The sequence below is a fragment of the Chenopodium quinoa genome, unplaced genomic scaffold (assembly GCF_001683475.1).
Source record: "Chenopodium quinoa cultivar QQ74 unplaced genomic scaffold, ASM168347v1, whole genome shotgun sequence".
Classification (NCBI taxonomy): Eukaryota; Viridiplantae; Streptophyta; class Magnoliopsida; order Caryophyllales; family Amaranthaceae; genus Chenopodium; species Chenopodium quinoa.
Genome location: NW_018743906.1, coordinates 1523936 through 1544376, shown reverse-complemented (window position 1 = coordinate 1544376; position 20441 = coordinate 1523936). Strand labels below are relative to the sequence as shown.

At 35.2% G+C, this 20441-nt stretch overlaps 3 protein-coding genes across 3 annotated transcripts; all 3 read right to left on the bottom strand.

Annotated features, from left to right (window-relative positions):
- Positions 1 to 13: 13 nt before the first annotated feature.
- On the bottom strand, positions 14 to 1741 carry LOC110686950. The gene is made up of 2 exons (XM_021863573.1): positions 1166 to 1741; positions 14 to 712 (listed from the first exon to the last, which is right to left on the bottom strand). Exons 1-2 carry the CDS (start codon positions 1331 to 1333, stop codon positions 86 to 88), a joined length of 795 nt encoding a protein of 264 aa, XP_021719265.1. The 5' UTR covers positions 1334 to 1741; the 3' UTR covers positions 14 to 85.
- Positions 1742 to 8779: 7038 nt separating this feature from the next.
- Positions 8780 to 12079, bottom strand: LOC110686947 (myb-like protein V). The gene has a single exon (XM_021863568.1). The coding sequence runs from the start codon at positions 11625 to 11627 to the stop codon at positions 9159 to 9161; it is 2469 nt and encodes an 822-aa protein (XP_021719260.1). The 5' UTR covers positions 11628 to 12079; the 3' UTR covers positions 8780 to 9158.
- A 7372-nt stretch (positions 12080 to 19451) lies between these two features.
- On the bottom strand, positions 19452 to 20159 carry LOC110686944 (histone H3.2). The gene has a single exon (XM_021863566.1). The coding sequence runs from the start codon at positions 20037 to 20039 to the stop codon at positions 19629 to 19631; it is 411 nt and encodes a 136-aa protein (XP_021719258.1). The 5' UTR covers positions 20040 to 20159; the 3' UTR covers positions 19452 to 19628.
- Positions 20160 to 20441: the final 282 nt, after the last annotated feature.

The following is a 20441-nucleotide window of genomic DNA, read 5'->3' as shown; positions in this document are numbered from 1 at the left end:
ATTGGTTGAGTAGTAATTGGAATGTGCCATTTTATTCTAAAACAGCCTATTATTGAAATGTAACATGGGACAAAGTTTATTTTATTTATAAGCAAGCAACAACAGAAGGCAGAACTGCTGTGTTAATTGTAGTAGCATGGAGTTCACAACTACCATTAGCCATTTCATGATTCTCGAAACGCCTTATTACAGCTTCCTTTCCCTCTTCTTTCTCGCTCGACTCGTTAAAATCATGTAAGTGTTTAGTATTCACATCAAGAACGTACAAAACTGCCACCATTGCAGCTGATGAAAGAAACATAGGAATTGGACCGAATATCCACATTAACATTGTTATAGCAAAGTATATCGCCCTTAAGCCAACCTGCCAGAAATTTGCACCATGAATTAAGTCCTCGACAACAAAGTCTTCAGGGACAACGGCCTTAGGCATACTCAAGAGGAGATTGGCGTGCACATAACACCTAGAAGATTGGATGAAAGACGCGAAAGCAAGTAAGAAAAACAAGAGGATGCTGATGTATTTTATTGAAGTGATTGACTGTCTTGTATCTCCATAAATTAGTCTTCCGACTGCTTCATTTCTTGAGGAGCTTCCAATCCATGCGCCAATCAAAGAGCTTAAGGTTAAAGAAGTGGATGCCATGAAATTTGCTGCTACTATTGTGCTGTTCATTACTGTAAACGCCGGACCTCTACTCATTGCATCAATCTGAAAAGATTAATGTCATCACCCTCATTATTGTACATATTATAGCATAATTAAGTTTAACTTAATAACTATTCAAAAAAAAGTTAAACAATTAACAAACAGAAATATAACAATAATGTTCTAATATGATGTTAATGGTACAATATTATGATTGTTGAGGTGGGTGAAAAGAGTGGTGGCCTTACATGCTTGTTGAATTAGACCAAATTAAAGTACTTAAAAATGAATCAAATGAAATGGCTAGGTAATTTAGTTTGTAGCTTAGAATCATCCCTTGACTCTAGTGCTCGAGTGGAGCATCATGCCAAAGGCAAGGTCACATCAGGTATACGCAATCTTATCCTTCTTATACGTCGAAAGTTGAGACTACCTAGTACCTATACAAGCTTAAGATTTTGTATTCTAAATTAGATGCTTGAAGAAAAGTATGTAAGAAGAGTTTTGTTATGTAACCTGCATAAGCTTCTTGACCCATGCTTTTTGGCAATGGTTATGAAAGCCGAGTACGGTACACCTCGAATTCCTGAGGTATTTATATAGCAAGAAGATATGGTAACCAAACATCATGAATAGCCCTGCTGGTACCAGGATCACATCTAGTTTCTCCTTTTGCCACTTCATTTGCTCTGATTTCGAGTTCTTTCTTTAAAAAAATCCCTCTTAACTCTCTTTTTATATATTTGAATAGAGTAAAAGCAGTAGAGAAGTAGCAATGAAGGTTTAGTTTGTCTTATATCTTGCTTAATTTGATCCTAAAAAAATTTAAAAGAGATAGTAGTCCGAAATTGGAAATTGTGATATTCCAAGTTTAAAATGCAGGGGATGTGCTGGGAATTTGTTATATGTAAGGCTTTGGTTGCTTTTGCTTTTACTACAAAAATTAATAATTGTCTAATTAAATTGGTGGAGTAGTTATATAAAATGATGTAACACTAAGCATTGTTAATTAATGAATGACTTATTCTAAGCCCAATTGACCAGATTGGTAAATAAAAAGAGCATTAGCGCCAAATGCCAATTTGATAAGTAAAAAAAAAAAAAAAAAAAAAAAAAAAAAAAAAAAAAAAAAAAAAACCTAATCTCAAGCGCCAATTTAGTAAAAATAATCTATGAGGTTTTTCTACCAAATTGTCGTTAGGGGTCTTTTTTACCAAATTATTGTTATGGGTCTTTTTTATTTCCTATCCCTAATCCTAGTGATGCAAGATCATTAGCACTCAAAAACGGACACTATGATTCTGAATTAGAGTTAAACCAAGATGACATTTTCTAATACGGGGTATTTGAGTTAATAGGGTGTTTCATGATACAAGAAAAATTGAAAACCTTCTTAATACTTCATGTAATCTTGTTAGCTGGAATATGATGGACAAAATTAGCTAAATGTAACCCTTTTTTTTTTTTTTTGACAGGAGTTAAATGTAACTTGGGTTTGCGGTGAAATTTGATTTTATATTTTTAGAACTTGCACGTAAACTGCGCTTTGGTCAAAACTCCAAACCAAGCCATAATTTTCAGACCTCAAACAAATAAGAAATGGCTTTGTTTGTGCTTTGGTGTAGTTTGGAGTTTTGGACTGCACTAACAACCCTAAGAAAGGTACCACAAGCAAAAAAAAATTTCTCTTTGTATTCATGTAAAGTAGGTATATGTTCAAATTTAAATACTCAACCTTTCGGTTTTTAGGAACTTAATAAAGTCTCGTGTATATTAATTCATAATAACTGCCCATTAGCCATAAAATTTTCAGCCACCTAATATTCCGTGTACTCGTTGTTCTAGGTCTCTCTAGATCATGCTATTTTTGGTGCTTGCTAGGGGTGTCAATTCGGTTAAACAGTTCGGGTTTGGGTTGGGTTTATCAGTTTCGGGTTATAACGGGTCGGTTTATAACGGGTTGAAATAATAAGCGGGTCGGTTTGGGTCGGTTTTGAAAATTATCGGGTCAGTTCGGTTTTGTTTTTTAAATTGCAGTTTCTATTCGGATCAGGTCCTTATCGGGTCGGGTTCTAGTCGGTTCGGGTCATAATCAATTTGGGTTGAACCGGGTCGATTTGAAAACGGGTTTAGCCCGTTTAATGTGGGTTTCGGTTAAAAACGATTCGGGTCTTAATCAAGACGGGTCGTAATTGGTTCGGGTCATAATCAGTTTGGGTTTAACTGGGTCGGTTCGAAAATGGGTTTCGGTTCAAAACAGATCGGGTGAAATCGGGTCCAACCATTATCGTTTCAGGTTATAATCGGTTTAGATTGAACTTGGTTGATTTGAAAACGAGTTTACCCAATTTGAAGCGGGTTTCTAATCAAATCATATCGGGTTAAAATTGAGTCGGATGATTATCGAGTCGAATTAGTCAGATAACGGGTAGGATCGAGTCATGTTATAATCAAGTCAAGTCATAAATAAGTTGGGTTTATCGAGTAGTGGGTTGAAACAGATTAAAGCATAAACATATTGGATAACAGGTTGTAAATGACTCAGTCATAACGGGTTACGGGTTTTAAACGGTTTGGTCACAACAGGTTACGGGTCGTAAACGGTTCGGTCACAACGGGTTACGGATTATAACCGGTTGGGTCACAACGGGTTACGGGTTGGAACGATTTAGGTTTATCGGATTTTTATCGGGTTTTAACGGTTTTCGGTTTAAAACGGGTCGGGTTACTATCGGGTTAAACGTAATCGGTTTGGGTTGCTTTCAGTTTCGGGTTGTAACGGTTTGGCTTGATAACGGTTCGGGTTAGTAACGATTTGCACAAATTCGGTTCAGTTCAATTTCGGTTTGGAAAAAATTGGGTCGGGTCAGTTTTCGGTTTCCAAAAAACGGGTTTTAAACAGTTCAGTTCCTTTTCAAATCGGTTCGAAACAGTCGGGTTTGACAGTTCGGGTCAGAAACTGACAGCTCTGGTCCTTGCTAAACATTTCCTTCAGGTATGAGAAATCTTTTACTCCAATTTTTTATAAAAGGTAAAATAAAAAATAGCTTTCAACTTTTTGTTTTATAAAAAAAATGAACTTTTTTATAGTAGGGGGAAAAACTCATTCCTTAAACTCTAAATGAACTTATGAATATCGAGTTTGCAAAGTATGCTTAACAATTTGGTCAGTTGGTAGCCCAACTCCTATGACATCATAGGCCTCTTGACTAACACAAAATTGTGCTAATCAACATCTCTACAGGGTTAGTTCTGAGCATGTACAGGATGATCGACCGTACAAGGCCCCTAAATGAAACTACTATCAAAGGGGCCCTTGTTATTTAAATTAGTAACATACTTTTCCTCAAAAAATTGATTTTAGGTCCCAATTAATAAACGAAATTACACTGGGCCACTTTCAGTGTTAGCATTTGTAGCCCCGCCTCTGCCTCTCTAACATATGCATATTTGTGTGTGAGTCGGCGGCCCGGCGTATGGTTCAAGTTCCAGCTATAGACTGGTCAATTATGAAGTCTTTTATACAACCTCCGTTAACGGTTATTTGCAACATTTACCAAAAAAGGGTGCTAACTATTATTTGCAACAAACTTATTTCTTTCTTATTTTAGTAACTTTTTTTTTGTTAAATTGACCAAAATACCCTCACTTAAAAATTATTAACACGTAATACTACACATAATTACAAAACATTATAACCTTAATCAAAATTAATTATCTAACCCTTTCCACTCTAATAATCAGATTAATCATCTCCCATTATCTTTCTCTCTCCTCTTCATCTCTCAATTCATCTTCTTCATCTCTCATCTCTCTTCAAATTCCAATCCATCCTTCTAGTGGGTTTTAGATCTAGTAATTTGTGGGTGGTTTGCTTGATTCGTGGTTGAAATTGGTGGCGTTTGGGTGGATTTGCAGATTTGTGGAGGTGGTTCGTGGTTGGGTATTGGTTTCGTGGGTGGGTAATTGATTCGTGGTGACTTTCGGTGGCTCTTGGTGGTCGGTTTCGGGGTTTCTTGGTGGTTTTTTTTCTTAGATTCGTGGTGGTTTCTAGTGGTTTTGGTTTGTGGTGGTTCTTCGTGGTGGTGGTCTGTTGGGATTTGGTTTATGGTGATTTTGGCTGGGTTAGTGGTTGGGTTTTGGTTCATGGTGATTTTTGCTGGGTTGGTGGTTGGGTTTCGGTGGATTTGGTGGTGGTTTTAGGTTCTGGGTTTCGGTGGGTTTGGTGGTTCAGGTTGTTTCCGGTGGTTTTGGTGGTGGTTCTAGGTTTAGTGGGTTTGGGTTTCAGTGGTTCTGATTTTTGTTTAATTGTTTTTATTTTTTTTTTCAGGTAGGATTATACTTAACCACGTAGCCTTATTTTTCAATTATCATGATTTAAAACTTTTGCCTTAGAGTCCGCACAGACCCCTTTGTTGCAGATAACTGTTAACGGGGGTAGTAGTTCATTCAGGTCAATCAATATTAGGTGAACCTGAATTCCTGATCTTTTTCGTTTCGGTTAAATATGCTTGACTCGATACTAGCTCGGGTCATGCAGGTTTGGATTTGGAATGGGGATGTACCGTTTATATTTGGTTTATACTATTTGGATCATGTAACTATGTGAATATTTTATATTACTCCGTATTATTTAGTAAGAAAACTATTATGTGAATTTTACTATTTAGTAAGAAAACTATTATGTGAATTTTACGAAGCAACTTTAAAACGATTGCAAATTCAGTAAAATGTAAATTTGACGAACCTCACGTTTAGGTTAAATTTATATTAAACAAGCCTCAATTTTTACTCAACTTCGAATCAAGTTAGTCTCAAGTTCGCTCTTAGATGAATTCAAGTTATTAGTATAGTAATTATTATTAATATCAGGTTATGATCAACAATCATAATACTTATACTAAGTATAAATAAAAAGAACAAATAAACCTAGAGCATTGCACGAGTATAAACATGGAGTATTGAAGGAGTACTAACTAATAGTAACAATAACGGAGTATTATAAGTTGTGTAGTATTTGAATAACATACAAGGTACCAAATTTATTTGAAAAGATATTAGTGCACGCACCTTAAAATTGAGTGACAAATTAATAACATGATTATCATAAAATTAATAACATAGTTTGACTTATATAGAGAGTACCGTATTTATTTGAAAAGTAACTAGTACACGCATCTTAAAATTGAGTGCTAAACTAATGATATAACTATTATAAAATAAATTAGTATTTGAATTATGTATATATAGAGTACCAAATTTATTTGAATAGCAAACCATGCACGCACCTTAAAATCGAGTGCTAAGTTATAAACAAGTATGATATGTCTTATACGCTATACTTGTTGATTCCAAACATACAAGGAGAGCATGTCAAATATTAGGCAAATGCAAGTAGATTTGTATGCGAAAGTGATCATGGATCGTCATGTTGGACTTCACTCAAAAGTCGACCTTAAAAAATCAAAAAGCCCAAAAATTGTTGGACTATGAAACTAGAATACACTCTACCTATACCCAAAAGTCCAAAACTTACAAGATTTAGCCCAACCAAATCATAGTTGATTTGGCTCTAGTGAAATTGAGAAAGGGGCTAACTTTATTATGATCGCAACCTATAACGAACAATATATCAAAGATTATCGTACAAATCAATCTAAAGCATTCAAATAAAGTAAGAGTAATTAGGAAAAAGAAAGATTAATAAACAGTTAAACATCACATTCAAATTAAAACTTTTAAGAAATTAGGTAATGGTAGTTCTACCTATGACCTATCTAAGGAAAATGTAAGACAATACCATATCCATCATCCATGTGCCAAAGTTTCTAAACGGGTGAAGGACATTACCACGAAGTTGACATACTTTTTTTTTTTTTTTTTTTCAGTAATATGCAGGCCACCTTTTCTATCAAAGGGGTGGTGTGAGGATCAAACCCTAGTTACACCAAGGTGAGATTGAGAGACTGCATTACAAAGTTGTATCAAAGGTGAGATTGAGAGATGAGATGCAGAGACTCACCATCCCTCCACTCCTCGAATTACAAAGTTGTCATACATGATTTTATGATTTTATGGAAATCATTCTCTCACAAACAACACACCTCTTTTTCTTTAATTGGCCTTTTTAATCAACATTATATTACTTCCTTCATTGTTTTCTAATTAATTGTTAATATAGGTCCAACTTATAATCTTTTGATCTAGCTAGTGGAGTTAATAACAGAAAATTTTCATAAGATTACAAGTTATTAGTGATAGTTCTTTTTTTTTAATTAGAAACTAATATAGCCTAGTTAAGCTACCCTAGAAATTATTATATACACCCGAGTGTACGGTGCACTCAAGAGCATTGTTTACTCATTTCTGATTATTGTTAATAATTCAAACAAATACCATTGAATGCACTGTGCATCCAGGTGTATATAACACTCTCCCAAATGGCTTAGTAGTAAATCTAGTGGTATTTCTTAGATATTCTTAATACCATGTTACCATTATATGGTTAAAAGGTGCAAACTCAAAGAGAAAAGATAAAAATTAAAGAAAACCGAGACAAACAAAAACCGTGGAGTGTGTTATTCTATCCGTGCAAAATAAAGTAGTATCTCCACATAACAAGAAAGCAATAATATCTTTTGTAACGTAAGCAAAAGCAACTGGGAAAAGATTTGGAAAAGAAAAGGCTGTCTTGCAATGTTAAAGGAAAAGCTTATAATTTTCGCTAATATTTGTAGGAAAATATGGAAAAAAAATAAATTTTTTGTCCACTTGAAATTGCATTTATTTTCGGGAGCAAAGGACACCCCTTTTCCCATGAAACAACCCCCTGCTTTTCAGGAAGCTAAGACATCAACATTTTGGTGCAATTTTTGTGACTACTCAATGATGTATTATTTACACCGAAAATAGGTTATCTTAGTATCTTTTCATTTTTATTATTAGTTCACATGAAGAACGAGTAATTTTGTTGTTAGAAAAAGGCTATAATAAATTTTTCATTCCGTACATGCACATTAAGCATTTTTTAAAATCATTGAACGAATATGAATGAGTTTATTCAGTTAAATTACGAGTAGCGATTGTAGTAGCATCCAAATATGGAGTAGACATTAAGCATTTTTTAAAATCATTGATCCAATGGGGTTTAGGGCCTGTTCTTTAGACTGAACTCAGCTGAACTGAACTGAATTGAATATTTTATAAGAGAAGGAAATTAGGAGCTGAACTGAACTGAACTGAAAATAAACGTACAAGAACAGGGCCTTAGTTAGATGGTAAAAATTGTGAAAATTGTCAAAGTATGGGCCTAAGCCCATAACATAACATAAGACATTCATATAAAATGTCATTGATAACTCTTGTTTCATTTAGAAGAATATATGTGTTACTTTAATGAAAATGATCCAGGTATTATGCATGAAATAAGGAGTCAAAGCATATTTTTGAACATTGTCACATGTAAAGACAATGAGACAACTATTAAAATTTGGATTAAAAACTAATGATGTATTTCCACTCAACATGTATTATTACTAGTTGCAGTACTCTTACAGGAGTGTTGGCACATGAGTTAACAGGATATACTACTATACTTATTTGTTGTATTACTTTGGGGATCAAATTAATTTCCCTTAGCCTTATATTTCAACTTTCCCGTTTACAGAGGAGAAAATTCTCACATGTTTTTATTAATTATGATTTCATATGATTGATTATTCTAAATCCATATATCTCTTCCTGGTTCGTTGTACCAAATCATATGACCGTACATCAATCCCATATGCACTCTAATTCGTATGCCACTATCCAACAACTAAAATTTAAGGCATTTAAGGTTTTGGCTTTAAAAGTTTATCGAAAGAGTAAGTTTAAGGTATAAGTATTATACTAAAAGTTAATCACGGGTGAGGTCGCCCAAGGCGATAATGTTAGATTGAGCAAACTTAAGCTCTTAAAACAATCACATTTTGTACTCCTCAAAAACTACATTACTTCAACGACAATATATACCAACTTACCAAGTGAATGTTAATGTACTTGTGAAGATAGACTTGGAAATTGAAGGTAACGTTCAACCATGCATTATAAACTATACTAGTTAAATTAATGTAAAAAAACCCATAAAAATCTACCAAATTGTCAGTAAATTCTAACCAATACCACGTGTGATTATACCCTACACACTCAGCTTTTTCAACTCTCTACCACATAAAAAGGTCCAAATATCAAAATGGCACATAAAATGAAGGTAATTAAACATTCCCAAATATTTTTACTGCATTATAATAATACTCCAATTCTATAATTAATCAACTAGTACTAGTAAAACCTAATTACCCATTAAAACCACTAATAGAAAATTCTAGCCTAGAAAATCCCAAAAATTATTTAATTAATTTACAAACAAAAACCTGCCATGCCAACAATTTTCTGCCAAAGGGCCCACAACGGACAAAGACCAATTGCCACGTGGCAGCGACTCACAATCTCAGCCGTTTGATTTTCATCAGAAGCCGACTCCAGCCGCACCGACGCCGAACGTAGCCGGACGATGCGGCTCAAGCTTCCGCCCATTTTCTCTTCCCCACAAACTGCAAGCCATCTCCGGTGGTAGCGTCTTAGCCGCTGATCTCAACGGCGCCGATTTACACCTTGTTAACACAAACGGCTCGTACCCACTACCGCCTTTGGTAAGCTTCTGCTCGATCAAGTTAGCCACCGAGCCGCCCCCGGCTGGGAAAGAAATAGATGATCTTCCTGGCTGAATAGGCGGCTGAGCCGCTTGTTCGTAGCGTTGCTGAACATGAGGCGGAGGCATTGCTGCCACCGCCGCGGGTTTGTTTTTCTTTGGAATCGACGAATCAGACAAGTTGTCGGGTTTATTGACCACCTTCTTATGGTGGCGCTCTGGTAGCCACCGAAGGAAGTCGGTGCTACATACCCATGTTTCTTTAGAGACTTCCATTGATACTTTAGGTTCACACATCATTAATAGCAAACAATCTGGCAAAGTCTTCTTATTTCCTCCTTCTATTGACTTCCTTGCTACTAATTCTTGTTCTTGTTCTTGTTCTTCAACATCAATTTCAACTGGGTCTTTTTCTTGTTCTTGTTCTTGTTCATCTTCTCTGTCTTTTGACTCTGCTGTTGACTCTTCTGATGAATTCAAAGAACAAGAAAATGATGTTAAAATCTCACTGCTTTCACATTTTTGTCTCTCTTCTTCATCTTGAATTGTAGAGATATCGTCGCTATCTAATTCTAATTCTGCTATTTCTTCTTTCTCCACCTTCAATTCTTGCTCATTATTCTCAGAATTATTTAATTCTTGCTCATTATTCTCAGAATTAACAAGTAAATTTCGCTCATTTTCCTCTAAATTAACTACCAAATCCTGCTCATTTTCCGCTGAGCTTATTACCAAATCTTGCTCATTTTCAACATCTTCAAACTCTTCAACTAAAATCGTCTCAATTAAACCCCCATTTGCAGTAATTTCATCTTCAATCAACTGGGTATCTTCCGAATCCTCAAATTCCTCCTCATCTACCATTCCTCTGTTTTCCACACTCTGTTTTTCCTCTGTTTCTTGCTCTTCTTCCTCAGCTTCCTTCAATTCTTCGCCGGCAAAACCCAACATTTCATCCAATTTTTCCAAAACTCCATCAATTTCCTCACTGCCTTTCCCCAATACTTCCGTCTCCTCCCCAATTACCTCAGCATTTTCTTCTCTAAATTCCTCTATTTTCTCATTTCCAATTTCCTCTGTTTTATCGTCTTCAATTTCCTCTGTTTTCTCCGCTAATCCAACATCTCTTTCAGCTTCAATATAATCTCCTTTATGTTTCGCCTCACCATCATCATCGCCATCGTCCTGAAGAGGAAGAGGAACCTCCCACAACTTCCGCGAAAGCGAAGCCATTTTCAAAGGATCAGATCTACACCTCATCAACAACAAAGCATTCTTCGGAGGAACACAAACACTAACTCTCCCACCTTCTTCATCATCTCCATTACTACTATCATTACCATTAATCTCATTACTTTCATTATTATCATTCCTCACATTATTATTATTATCGTCCTTAGGAAACAAATCATCAAATTCCATATCATCAAAAATCGACCGTCTTCTAGAACATTCCCTCTCCATCATCACCACCCTACTATTATCCCTCACCTCCTCCTCCCCACCCACCACTAACTCAATATCTCTCCGCTTTTCCCCACCTTCACCGTCTTGCAACGAAACCAACCACCGGAAAACAGCGCAAGAATTTGGATTTGGATTTTCTCTCTCCTCCCCTGTTTTGCCCTTCTCACCCCCACCACAAAAACCCCCACTACTAAAACAAGAAGATTTGCAAGGAAACAAGCAGCTAAACTCCGACCCAAAAGCTCTCAAAGCTTCACAAATCGTTAACGGAAGATGAACCCATCTCTGATTCCTATGATTCAACCCACATTCCTGCTGACCCTGTTGTGTCTGCACACCATCAATGGAATGTGAATGTGAATGTTCGATTCGTCGAAAGCTAGCTTCGCCACTGCTCCCATTTGTCCCTCCACCGCTCAATCGCTTGCTACGGCAAGCCCTCATCTTCATCTTCTTCCCCTGCTTCTTCGTCTTCACTCTAACCTGCCCGATACAGGTGACTTTAGGCGAAGAGGGTTCCGGGTTATCGGCGAAACCCGAAGAGCCCTTGTTCTTCTTTGATGTCGAAGGAAACATGGCGGGTGATTGAGCTCCACCTCGTAAACTACCGTTGTGTCGGAGACGGCGGCTGAGGGAGGATGACAATGAAAGAGAATTCGAAGATTTATCAACGGAGGTAGCAGCACGACCAGGGCTAAGGATAGATTTGGAAGAAAGGCGCATAGAAGAGGATTTAGAGAGGCGAGAAGTGAAGCAAATGAAGAGCTCACTTGTTGTAGTTGGAGTGCTAGTTGTTCTATGAGGTCTTTCTATGTCCATTTCTAATATTGATTGATTGAAAAGATATTTATTTAGGGGTTTTTTATAGGGGTTTTTTTGGATTGTTAATTAGGTGAAAATGAGATAATAATAATTGGGAGATTTAATTTTTACAAGGAAAGATTAGAGGGTGAAAAATGGAGAAGAAGAAGATGGGAAATGGCAGAGAGAAAGGGAAAGAGAGAGGTGGGAGGTGTAAAATGGGGAGTAGTGGAGAAGTTTAACAGAGTGAAAGAGTACAAAAGGATGAGGGGGTTGTGAGGAGAGAGAAAAGAGAGGGAGGTGATGAAAAGAATGGAGTTTGTCTTTGCATAGAAAGAAAGCATTCTAGTGTAACGCACAATGGGGGTTAAAGTTTGGTTTTTGCCGTTTTGATGTGATTGCTCCTTATCTATGATTTAGACATCCTATCCTTGTTCTTGGTTTTTTTTTCTAGCTTGAATTGATATTCAAAAATTAAAAAAAAAATAAAAATAAAAAAAAAAGGGGGTTCTAATAAAGGTTAATGAAAGGTATCCAAATTCAAAATAACAATTAAATTAGTCATAATAATTAAGTCTAATCAAATGGAAAAAAAAAATTAAAAAAAAAATGAATTCAGATAAGATAAAATAGTTTATATTAGTAGAACACACCATTATATAGGAAAAACTATTATAAACTCATATTAATATCACCTAAACTTGCTTGTACAAATATTCTACAAAACTTTTTTTAAAGACATTATTCTACAAAACTTGTAATCTGTATTCCATTAAATATACTTTTAAGGAAAATTAATACAAATTAAGTAAAAAAATTTTGCTCATCTATCTATGTTTTGTAAGTAATATGGATTATTTATAATCATTTATAAATGAGCCAAATTTCTTAACCTATTCTTCCTATTTCCTTACTTTTTTCATGTACAATTTTGCAAATGAGTACAAAATACTTATTTGCAAATATGGTCAATTATCAATTTTTTATCTCTAAAACAAAGCTCCCTAAAGGTGATAGTAGTAAAGTTGCAATTTAGAATAGAGATATAAGTCAAATTAAGGAGAATTATTACATTGTTATCTATTTTTCAAATCTATTTAATCCAATTTTATCTTTCTAATTGCAAATAATAGATTAAATCAAACATGAGCATTGAGCAAATTTTACAATTTTTTATTTGCTTTGTTTACCATATGGTTACCTATTAAGCCGACTGGTTATTTATTGCATGAGTTGCTTACTTGTTTTCCAAATGTCTTTCTCATAAACACACAACATGATGGAGAAATTTGTTAAGGTCATTCTATTTTCCTAGAAAAAAATAATGGAGTAGGTAGTAATATAAGTACAAAACCATTAGATCGTAAAGTTTATCTATATAGTCTACTCAATTTTTAAAATCAAGATCCATGTTAAATCTATGATTTGTAGTTGATACAATAAACATTGAGCAATATCTCACAATTTGATATAATGGTCCCTTGTTATCAGGAATGCATGAGGTGAGCAAAGTAGCCGATCATATGCACCAGGACAAATCAAAATCCTTAAACTAGACTAATTTAATTAAAAAATGATTAACACAAATAATGCTACCATTGACTGAGGAGCTAATCCAGTCTTTAGCTAGGCCACTGCCCTATCTAAGCATGCATGCATTAACATGGCCAGATCATCTAGCTACCTTCACATATAGCCAAGAACAAAAAAAAAAAAAAAAAAAAAAAAAAAAAAAAAAAAAAAAACTCGTGAATAATTCTACTGTTGTACTTAATTTAATTATAGCCTAACTTCTCATGAATAATCATATTAAATCTAATGGTTTCTCTAAGGACTAACCCAAAATGAATTAGGGTTCAAGTTAGGAATAGTATACTCCACCATCTTACTCTTTTGCATTATTACATTATTCTCCTATGAGTATAACTTCATAATAGCCAACTCACAATCAAAATCAAAACAAAATAACCTTAATAAATAATGTCATAAAGTAAATGTCTTTCTCCTATCCCATTTTTCTTGTCAACTTTTCTAGTTTGTTATCCTAAATTATGTGTAATTTTTTGGAGGTTAATGATGCGTTTATTGGATATATATTTTTTCAAATGTAATTTTTTACAGGTCAATAATGCTTTAATTGGATATATTTTCTCAATGTAATTTTTTTATAAGTCAATGATATAATTTATTGGATATACTCGGTATATATTTTCAATGACATTATTACTAACTCAACCAACAATTATAAAATTAACTATATAAAAACGTCAATCATTCTTTGATGTTTGTCAGAATTAATTCCGATTAAGTGGTGTAGATTATAAGAGATTGCAAAGATAAGAATTGACTAAATAATTAGACAACAATACACATGTAGCAAGTACAAAATTCCCTATCCATGGGTCACCAAATATGTGGACAAATTGTTGAAACTACAATGATATCAATATATACATCTAACACTTTCCAAAAGACATACTTTCTCTGTTATTCAATAATTACATAATTTCTCAAATTTTGACCATAAATTCTCACAAGTCATAATATTTTTCCTGAAATTATCTAAATATGTAGTATCAAAATTAGTTTTAACTTTTTATAATTATTTAACAAGACGTAATTACGATATTCATAAAATTATGGTCAAAATAATGCATTAGAAACCGTAAATAACCAATTAGTGTAACCTTATGTGAAGATTGTCAACGTCCTTGATTATACCAGCCAATACGAGTACTTACGAAAACTACATAGCCAAAAATGAGAAACATTTTGGAAGGTTTAGTAAAGAGGGAGAGGGGTATTTTGGGAATGTAATCACATGGGTTGTTATTTTTGTGAAAAAAAAAAAAAAAAAAAAGGATGGGATGCTGGGGACGAGGTGAGACAGAAAAGAATCCGAAGAATGTACGTGAGTGGAACCCGAGAGTGTTGTAGAAGTACGCCTCACTTGATTACCAGTAGGGCTGTCAAAAGCTGACACGACACGAAAACTTGACACGAATCCGACACGAAATAAGCGGTTTTGGGTCAAGTATTCTCGACCCGTTTACATAATTGGGTCGACACGAACCCGACACGAAATTAAACGGGTTAGGTTTGGGTTGAAATTTTCAACCCGAAACCGAAACGCGTAACCCAATTATATAAATGGGTTGAACGACACCCACTAACTTGACACGAATCCGACACGAAATAAGCGGTTTTGGGTCAAGTATTCTCGACCCGTTTACATAATTGGGTCGACACGAACCCGACACGAAATTAAACGGGTTAGGTTTGGGTTGAAATTTTCAACCCGAAACCGAAACGCGTAACCCAATTATATAAATGGGTTGAACGACACCCACTAACCCGAACCCGACACGCTTAACCTATTATAAAGTAGTAACAAAAACCGAAAATTTTGTTCTAAACTTGTAATTTTGTAAATTGCCTTGGCACCATGTATACATTTAGGTAATTTTTGGCAGTTAATTTGGCGGATAAAATAAATTTCAACTTTTGTAAATTAAAATTTGGCTGTTAATTTGGAACAATTCTTATGTATGGTTGTGCTGCTAAAGCAACCAACTTTAAATTCTTGTAGTACTTTTGCTATAATTACTAATTTTAAACTCTTATAGTATCATTAATGAATTAATGATGTATGTCTTTTTAATTTTTATATTGAATATTATAGTTTATTACATACTATATGGGTAAAAGGTTACACGGGTAACCCGTTTAATAAGCGGGTTAGGTTTGGGTCAAGGGTTTTCAACCCGTTTAATAAATGGGTTAGGTTTGGGTCAAGGGTTTTTCAACCCATTTAACATCGACACGAACACGAACCCGACACGACACGACCCGTTTGACAGCCCTAATTACCAGTAGATAGAGTAGACTTCTTCATTCATTATTTTTAATGTAGACCCACGTTTAGTGCTTGAGCGTGGGTATCACTCTAACCATGACTGGCCTTGTGCCAAGATTTTTCACGCACCCAAAAGGGTGGAATAGGGTTGATTCTTGCTTGTGTCAAGCTACAACAAGAGTTCTATTGAGCCCACTTGTAACATTTTATCTTACATCAAGTCCTATTTGGGTGATGGGTTGATAAAATTTGAGTCGGGTTAGTTACTATAATATGTTTGCTTTTCTGTTAATTATGATTGTTATCTTGTTTACGTATTGATTATTGAACCAACCTGATTCGAATTAGAGTGTGCAATGTAATTGAATTTCAACCCATAAGAAATTACTATAATATTAAATTCATCTTAGTAGCATCTCAATTCCAGTTCATTTCCGAGTTTAGTAGCATCTGAATTTATTAACCTTAAAACCCAAACATTGACCTACCTTGATAAGCATCAAATTCCAATATTGACTCATTAACACTTGATCACCTCAATACAATAAATCCAAACTAAATTAAAGAATGGAATAGTTGAATGGATTTGACCAATTAAGCAATCATAGTATACTGAATATGACTTAATTTGATTGATTCATTTATCTACGTATACGATAAATCAATTGAATTAAAAGAAAGTGTATACATGGGGATACAAGTTTTTATAGTGTCAAAATCCCAAATTGTCATTTTGCAATTTGACATGTCACATGTTGGCATATTGGAACCCAAACTTAATCTCTTTCTTGTGGTGGACGAGCACAATTGGGTAAGAAGATTGCAAAGGTGTACTAATTACGCTGATAAATAGAGACAATGACATGAAAGATTACTTTAATATAGAGGGATATATAGGTGGATTTTAGTATTTAGAGGGGTCACATGGACAGAAATATTAATAATTGTAATCAATGAGATAAGTAGGGAAACCCTAACTTCCCCAAACTCCAAAAAGAAAATGATGTTAGTAGCAATAAAAGTGGGTGGGTCAAGGAGTCAAGACTCTTGAGAAACAGAAAAAGGGCAAAACTTTATTTGACCAACCATTTAACACAAGAAGATGACAACACAAGTATTGTAAAGCTACTCTTTTTTATGTTAAATTATTAACCTAATATATTAATTAATTAGCTTCTTATCTCCTCAATAACAAATAAATAAATAAATAAAGCTTAAGTTAGGGCCACCTTTTAATAAATTCATTCATAAGTGCTATCTTCCCTAGTTCCAACCCCTAATTTCAGGCGTGTGTGAGTGTTATGTTATAATGATTGCTTCCTTTTTTTTTTTTTTTTGGAATTTTCCTATTGGATGTTAAGACTTATGAGTTGCGAGGCCCATGTATTTCTTATATGCAAATTGGGCCTTCTTGGTCGTTTAAACCGGCCCACAAATGAGTGATTTAAGATACTATCCATTTAGTACATGTATGTGACTGAAATGAGCCAGTTAAGTGTATCTAGACTAATTGATTTTTAGATAACACTAAACTCTAAAGTACTTCAGACCCAAATTATTAAGAGAAATGATTTTAGCTCGAGATACTCAAATTCAAGTTGGTATACATGTTCAGTATGGCCGGACCTGAAATAATTGAGCTTAACAAGCTCAAATTTGAGTTGTTAACATCTGTTTTATCAGTGGTGTGCCTTCTAAGCTCGAGCAGTCGAGCTTTGTCTGGTTCATGCGATATCCAATGCATCAATGCATTAAACTTAGGTGTATTTGGGTAGGACCTAGATAAACTCATGTCCTCATTAAGATGATTAGAGAGACATAACAGCGAGCATTAATCCCACCTCAACAACTTAGCTACTGAAAATTATTATTGCCAGCTAAGAGAGGTTAATGTGAGTAATTTTGTACTATCTAACAGCATTATATTCCAATCCCTCCATCCCAGTTATAGAACCCTTTTACATTCATGAAGAACACTATAGTAGCTTGCTTTTCTGCTCAAACTTTTTGCAAGATTTTTATACAAGTATGAAACGAACGGATCACTGCTTTACGCTTATCTCTTCGATTCTGTGCACTATTGAGTCAAACAGCAAGGAATTCAATGAGAAATACCAACATGAAAGCCAATCTCTTGATTCTAGCTTAGAAGTTCAGCAGCCCCGGACTGTCTAAAGTTCAGGGAACAAAGCTCCAACAGAGAACTTACAACCTTACATTAGCACAATTGACTATCTCGTCATAGTAAAAAAGTCCAAACAATAAAAGTTATGAAAATACATCAGATGTTTATCAAGATTGGAGGCTTGCTTTGTTCCATACTCAAAAGCAGCACTTCTTCACCTATCATTGTCAGGCAGCTAGACTGACTTCAACCTCTAAAAATCTGGTGGGTTCATAACTTCAAACACGTTGAGTGCTATATTACAAAAGTCAAGTCATGAGTGCTAATACCTCTTGAGTCTAGCTTAGAAGGTCACCAGGTCCAGCATGTCTAAAGTTTAGCACACTTGAAACCTTAACACGAGCACGAATGACTGTCATGTCAGTACAAAATTACAAATACAGCAATAAATAATGAAATTACATCGGCTGTTTATCAGGAATGGGGCCTTACTTTGTACAATTGTACCATACAATACTCAGAAGCAGCATTTTGTCTATCAGGCAGCTAAACTGATTTCGGCCCTCCATCAATCTAGAGGGTTCATAAGTACTGTATTACAAGAGTTAGAAGTCAAGATGTCATGTAACCCTTAGCACAAAAAAGAGAAACTCATAAATTCAATTTGGCTTTTCTGAGATATGATATCCTTATGAGTATATGCAAATTGATAACCAAATATGTAAAAAAAAAAATTTATCAAACAACCAAATAATAGTACTAAAAAATACATCCAAAAACCCAGAAACCATATATCCTCTGTTCTTGTACCCTCTTTCTCTAAAGCAAATCATCAACCAGTTTCAGTGCAATGGAAAATGAACAAAAAACTTAGATTTTTTTTGGCACGATAGGACCATGCCGAACTCTAACTACAGAGTTTCTGAAATCAGATGAATAGACTGATTAGGATAAGAGATGATATATTGATATCCAATTAAAAAACCCCACTTCCGCTTTCCAATCTCCACAGATATCAGCAAAACACATCCCACCTCATAATACTCCTTCATTCTTTGGTTTTTCACCATTTTTTTTGGCTTCAAAATTCCATCTCTTTCACTTTCTCTCTCCTCCTCAATAATGGTGTCACTCTCCCTCCTTTCAACACTCCCTTCTCTCTCTTCTCCCGCCATTTCTACTACTTCCTGTGTGATTCCCAATTTCTCACATTTTCATTCAATTTTACTCCAAATTATATGATTAACTTAATTTTAGCATAATTTCAGGGTACAATTTGCTGTAGTAGTAACAATTTGGAGGTAGATGATGATCTAGCACCCAGGATTTTTTTTTTTTAAAAAAAAAAACTTTTTTGGGCCCTGGTGAGTCATTTGACCCACCAGGCACAAAGGCAGATCCGCCACTGAGTTGGATGCTCTACCACTAGATTACTTGTTTACATCCCATCCCACAATCCATGACTCTAGATAATAAGAGCATCACCAAATTACAGCTCCACCTCTGAATACAAAGCTCAAAAATGCACACCAATACTTGCATCAAATCATCAAGTTATAGCCATGGTCCAAATGCTAAGTACTCCAGAAATGTTATGTCAACTAATTCTGAAATTTGACGTTATCAACATCATCAAGGTACAGGTTAAACAATGTTCAACCTAATTTGTACGTTGAACAGCTCACTATAATCAGACTAGTCAACTAAGTTCAGATTAAATAACCCAATTAACAATATAGTATCAAAACTTATAAGAAGTACTCAACAACCATTTATAGCATTCCAGAATATAGATTAAATTTACAAACTGCTAAAATAGACAGAAATCAAACAGTAATAATCAATCAAACACAATCAAAAACCAAGAGAAACAGAACAACCATATATATTCATATAGAAAATTAAGACAGTCAATAAATTTATTGACTAACCATCACATTACACCGATAACTACATAATATAGATAATAAACTACTTTCAATTAAAGATCTTCAACATATTACAAAATAAAACCCTAACCCTAACCCTAACCCAGAAATCAAGCCCTCTCACCACGAATCCTTCGGGCAAGCTGGATATCCTTGGGCATAATAGTAACCCTCTTAGCGTGAATTGCGCAGAGGTTAGTATCCTCAAAGAGACCAACCAAGTACGCCTCGGCAGCCTCCTGAAGAGCGGCAACAGCAGAGCTCTGGAAACGGAGATCAGTCTTGAAATCCTGAGCAATTTCTCTGACAAGTCTCTGGAATGGAAGCTTCCTGATGAGAAGCTCAGTGCTCTTCTGGTACTTCCTGATCTCACGAAGCGCAACGGTTCCGGGTCTGAAACGGTGAGGCTTCTTCACTCCGCCGGTGGCTGGGGCTGACTTCCGGGCTGCCTTGGTGGCGAGTTGCTTCCTTGGGGCCTTTCCTCCGGTGGACTTTCTGGCGGTTTGCTTTGTTCGTGCCATTGTTGGTGATGAGAGAGAATATGAAGGATTTTAGAGAGAGAGTTGAGTAAGAATTTTTTAGAGAGAGAAAGTATTGATGAGAGTGAAGAAGGCGGGATTGATGAGATTTCAAGGAGAAATGAGAGGTTGTTTTATAGTGAGGAGTGAAATAAGGGTGGGAGTCAGCAATGAGATCTGGACCGTTATTGAATGGGATGTTAAATCTACGGTTGAGGGTTGTTTATGAGACTTACACGGATTGTGGATCGATGACGTGGTGTACGACTTCCCGCTTTACTTTTTGGTGTAACATTTTGAATTTATGAAAAAATTTAATTGTATTTCAACGGCGGTAATTTGCCACACTTATGGTTGAGTAATGTTCATGTCGTTATTTATGTGTTTATATTGTGGATCAAACTC